Here is a 4777-nt window from a genome sequence, read left to right as displayed (position 1 = left end):
TTGCTTGCTCCACTCTACACCCAACAAAGTTTCCGTAAGTAAAAAACTTCCTTCCAACTTCTAAGTTAAAAATCTTACCTTGTTTTAAAATTGTAGACGTTTGCTTTCATATTTTCTGAAAGAGACAGTTTTAATGTAGAGACTGTGTCAATCCACAGCAGACTGGTACAAGTCCTTTCGTGTCCCCACTGGAATATATTTTTTCCCCTTCAAAATATATTTGCATCTGTATACATTGATCAAGAGATCTGATTGACTACGTAATGGTAAGCTCATCAAAGCATTTTGAAAGATTTAGCTGTAAAATTTATAATGTAGCCTGTAACACTAAATAAAAAACAATTTTGCTTTTCTACTTACATGCTAATAATCTTGAACAGACATAATTTTATACTTTTCCTTGGGAATGACACCAAGAAATAAAATTGGAGATGAATATATTAGAATGTGAGTAGTTGCTGCTGTGCTTTAATAAACATAGTCCTTATACTTGGGCAATGTACAGAATCTCCAACATTCTCCTTGTTATTAATTGTGCGCTCCTTGCTATTTTCATTCTAGAGACAGAAATACCATTGGCTCACAAAACCCTCAGTATAACTCTGCCAAATGGCAAACACAACAGGTACAAGAAAATGTCTGCAGCCTTCTTTCATAAAAGTGCTTTCTCCTTACTGCTTCTTCCCCTGTTAAGAATCCAGAAAACAGAGCTGAATCTGAGTTCCTTTTTTAGGCAGATGATTAAACATTCTCACCATTATGTAATACGATTTCCATTTTATTTTAAACATACTTTGCATGATATAAAAATATTGATCACAGTGAGCTTTAACAATTGTTACTGCTATAAACAGAAATGCTGCACGATGGTTTTAGTGGAAATAAATTATATAGTCATTATCTCTTAAAAAAAAAATCACAAGAAGGAGATCCTAGGCATTTGGTCATTGACAGAAAACAAGTCCTTATTGAGTTCTTTACAAAATGTGAACCCCAGTTGTTTTCTACATTTGCTTTCCACATCTTGAGAAAAGCACAAGTCTGTCTCTGAAAGCCCCACAGGGTCTCTGGTGAACATTTAATTCCAAATATTAGCAAAGTTTCTGTTGTTCTTTTGTTGTAATGGAAAAATGTACACCAGCGTAGCAAGTAGTGCTCTCTTGGCTAATTCATAAGCGGTCTTTTCCAATATGTAGGTACACAGCGGCACACTTCTTCACTGAAGTAAAAGCCAGCGTCGCAGCGTTTCGTCCGCACTGTACACGGAGGTCTGTAACAACTGAAGAAAGGGGAAAAAAAGTGGGCATTAATGTAACACCATAATTTATAGTTAACTGGAGCAGAAAGCTATGTGCCTTCACATTGCCATTTCTCAACAGAATATTTAATTCCTACAATTACATATATTTTATGTTCTTACAACAATTTTTGTTGAACTATTCTTCACAAAAGACAATGAAACAATAACAAATTATACTGAAGCAAAATTATTCTACTGCAACAGATACGTATGGATTTTTTTTTATCACACTGCTGGTTGTAGTTGCATCCTAATCTTGAGTACTATTTTTTAGTTTAGCTTGAAAATAGGATATATTTCTGTACTCAGATTGGTTTGTTGTAACCTACTGCATGCTGCAAATTTGAGGTGGTACTCCAGAATCAGGTGATAACCAAATCTCTCACCCTCCTACCCAGGACTGTTTCTCATCTTATTGACTACTTCAATAAGCCTGAGAGAGGTTTGTCTACATATGTTACACTGTGACTCTGATCTTGAAAATGAGAACATACTTCCTTTCAAGTTGCAAATCCCCACAGCCAGTCTCTGAGCCAGCGGGAATATATCTGCATTCATATTGCATCTGTGTGCATTCTGAAGAGAAATCGGAGCCTATTTATCATGTTTCTGATAAATTTTAATGGAGAAAAACTTATTTTAATCAGGTAGACACTAGTTCTGTTCTAACAGCAATACAGCATTGAACCAAAAATCATCTCCCTATGCAGCAGTAGAAGATTTCCTCACCAACTCCTTGACTGAAAAATAGAACTTATACAAAGATAATATCTCTGGTTGTCCCTGAACCCTTCCTTTTCCTATTTAATTTTTCTATTAAAACAAGAACTTGACCCAAAATAACCTTACAATAACAATGCTAAATACTTTCTGGTGTATAATAGAGACAAAGTACAAGTCTGTGATTTTTTCAGACACTGGCAATGAGTCAAAAGACAAAAGTATATGTCTTGAATTTCAGCACAGTTATACTTAAAACTTGTTTTGAAATAATGTGTGCCTGTTCGTGAAACACTGATATTATGATCTATTACGATAACTCTTACTTGCATATATACAGCGCGCTAAATTGTGCAATGTCACTCTCCTCTTCCCTGGGTAATTCTTGTTTCAGTCTTGCGATGACTCTTACTGTTGTTGCAAATAAGTTAGTATGCTGTGCGCTTGTTTTGGATACTAAGTTACTACTTTGCAATATTTGTTTATGATATGAGGTCTGCACTACAGTTACATTAATTCACACTTCCAGTTCAACCAATGAATCTGGCTATGAGGAAAGCGATAAGGAATGAGGAAGACTGCAAATGGGACATTTATTAACTAGTCACATCATGTTCAGTGTTTTCAATGTGATTTATCAGCGATTAGTTCACCACTATGGTCCCTGTAGTTAAGGGAGTATCATTATTTTGTGCCACCTAACAGAGATTTGAAATCGGCATAGCAGCTCATGGGAATCTCTTAAACCCCTACTGTGATCTATTCTCCCAAAAATTTGGAAACAGTGGTAAAAGGCAACGAAAAGGTTTGTGGAAGGATCTAATATTCTAAGTGAACAAGCAACCAGCTAAGGGTCCATTCTGGGAAAAAGGTACTCCACAGAGATGCAGTGGATGAAACACTGAACTCACCTTCTTGCTGTCTCTGGCATGAAAGTTCAGTTCATTGTACTGAATGACAGCAAAATTAAATAAGAAGAAAAAGAGGCAAAGCTAAACTCTTCCACATACCTATGACTGTACACAATGAAAAGCACTCATGAAAACATTAAGCATGAGGAGTTCACTTTGTTTAGGATTCATGCCTCCTTGTGAACTTCAACTTGCAGCTGGGAGTGCTATACAGCAGCTCTCCCATGTGAGTTTGTGTCTAGCAGCAGTCAAGGTCAGGTTACTACACTCTTATCCTTATCTGGGACATTTCAACAGAGCAAGAAAGTCCCTCTCCTCCTCTAAAGTGCTTAACAGATGAAGTTTCTAGTTATCTGGCCCAGCCAAAACTGACCAAAATAAATTTTAGAGGTGGTAGCACAAGGTGAATAGCAGCAGAGTCATTGTAACTACATAAATGTGGCTTCCTTAGGAAACTGCTGAACAATAGACCAGGTCTTTCAAGAGATTTGGTCTGAATGCTGTTTACAGAGTGGTTTCATGTGACAGAGGTCTGTTTCAATGAGGAAAATCTGAGCACACTGGAGCTAAGATAGATGTTTAGTCACTATTCATAGTGCCGGGCAAAACAGCAGCAACTTTCTGTTTACGGTCAATAATTGTGTATTTTTGCTGTGCAGAATGCCCAGATTGTTACAGTGGGCACTCTAACAACTCCATAGATGAAATGAGGAAATGCTACTTCTTGGGCTGACAAACAGCATAATCACCTTAAAAAGCAATACGCTGAGAGCTCTTTTTCCCTTCCCATCCTGTGCTTTGTAGATGATTTTGTATTCCTTTCATCTGAAGCAGGTTGTAACACTAGAGGCAGAGGCATTTTAGCTTCAGTGCATAAAAATATTAGTGCTTCAAAACCAGAAGCTACAAGCATTACTTGTAGGACAGGGAGCTGTCTAGGACATGACTATAGGATTATGCTCATGTCTAGGGCTCACATGTCTAGCACAAAGCTCAACAGAGTGATACTTCCATTTATTTTTAATAAATTTGTATCATAAATATATTTTATGTTTTTATTATATAAATTAAATTGTATAATTGATGCTGTTTTAAACGAGCAAGGGATCTTTCAGAGATAAAAGGGATGTTGCAGGATTTTTATTCCTTTTAGAAACAGCTAGTGCTGGACAGAGCCAAAATGGGAGAAACCTATGCTAAGTCATTTCTTAAGGAGGAGAGACTGTCCCCTCTAACAGTGTTAACATCTACAGGACTATTGGTTCTAGAGGTATAAAGTAACAACATATGTAAGCCTTTCTTTCTGCACACAAATACAAAAGAAAAACAGGTCAGAAAAAAGGTTAAAGCATCCTATATCATACTGTCCTTGGAAGTGAGAAAATGATTCAAACTCTATCGTATTCAACCACAGCACAACAGAGAAAGGCTGAACTTAATTTCCTTCTGCAAATACTAAGTCTTTAAATCAACAGAGATATTGAAATCAACATCAGATATTTATTATGGCATTTCTTAGCTTCTCTAGTTGTGAATATTCTTTTAAACTGTAGCTGGTTTATGTTTGTAGCACTGCTGGAAGTGAAATCTATAGTGCAAAGGCTTTGTAATATGTAAAGCTTACGTAACCAGGCTGGTTTCTTTCTCTAATGTAAACATAACATTGAATTATAGAGAAGAGATAATTTCTGATGTTTCTAACAACTCTTCTATGTCACTTAAAAGGCCAAATATTTCTAAACAAGTAGTGCCAGTTAATAATCTTTTCCCCCATTTTAGAGACTTCAACACAAGTGTCACTACTTATATTTGACATTTCTTCTTTATGAAGATGAACAAATACATA

General features: G+C 36.2%; 1 protein-coding gene across 3 annotated transcripts in view; it reads right to left on the bottom strand.

The window, feature by feature from the left end:
• Positions 1–757: 757 nt before the first annotated feature.
• VEGFC (vascular endothelial growth factor C) overlaps positions 758–4777 on the bottom strand; it is an 81605-nt gene continuing 77585 nt past the window's right edge. For all 3 annotated transcript variants that reach the window (XM_031065993.1, XM_005415539.2, XM_031065997.1), the window contains exon 7: positions 758–1279. In XM_031065993.1, coding sequence (XP_030921853.1) covers positions 1165–1279 — 115 coding nt within the window. In that variant the 3' untranslated portion in view covers positions 758–1164. The remainder of the gene's footprint in view (positions 1280–4777) is intronic.

This window comes from Geospiza fortis, unplaced genomic scaffold (genome assembly GCF_000277835.1).
Source record: "Geospiza fortis unplaced genomic scaffold, GeoFor_1.0 scaffold40, whole genome shotgun sequence".
Lineage (NCBI taxonomy): Eukaryota > Metazoa > Chordata > Aves > Passeriformes > Thraupidae > Geospiza > Geospiza fortis.
The sequence above is the reverse complement of the archived record's forward strand: the minus strand, read 5'-3'. Positions and strand labels throughout refer to the sequence as shown.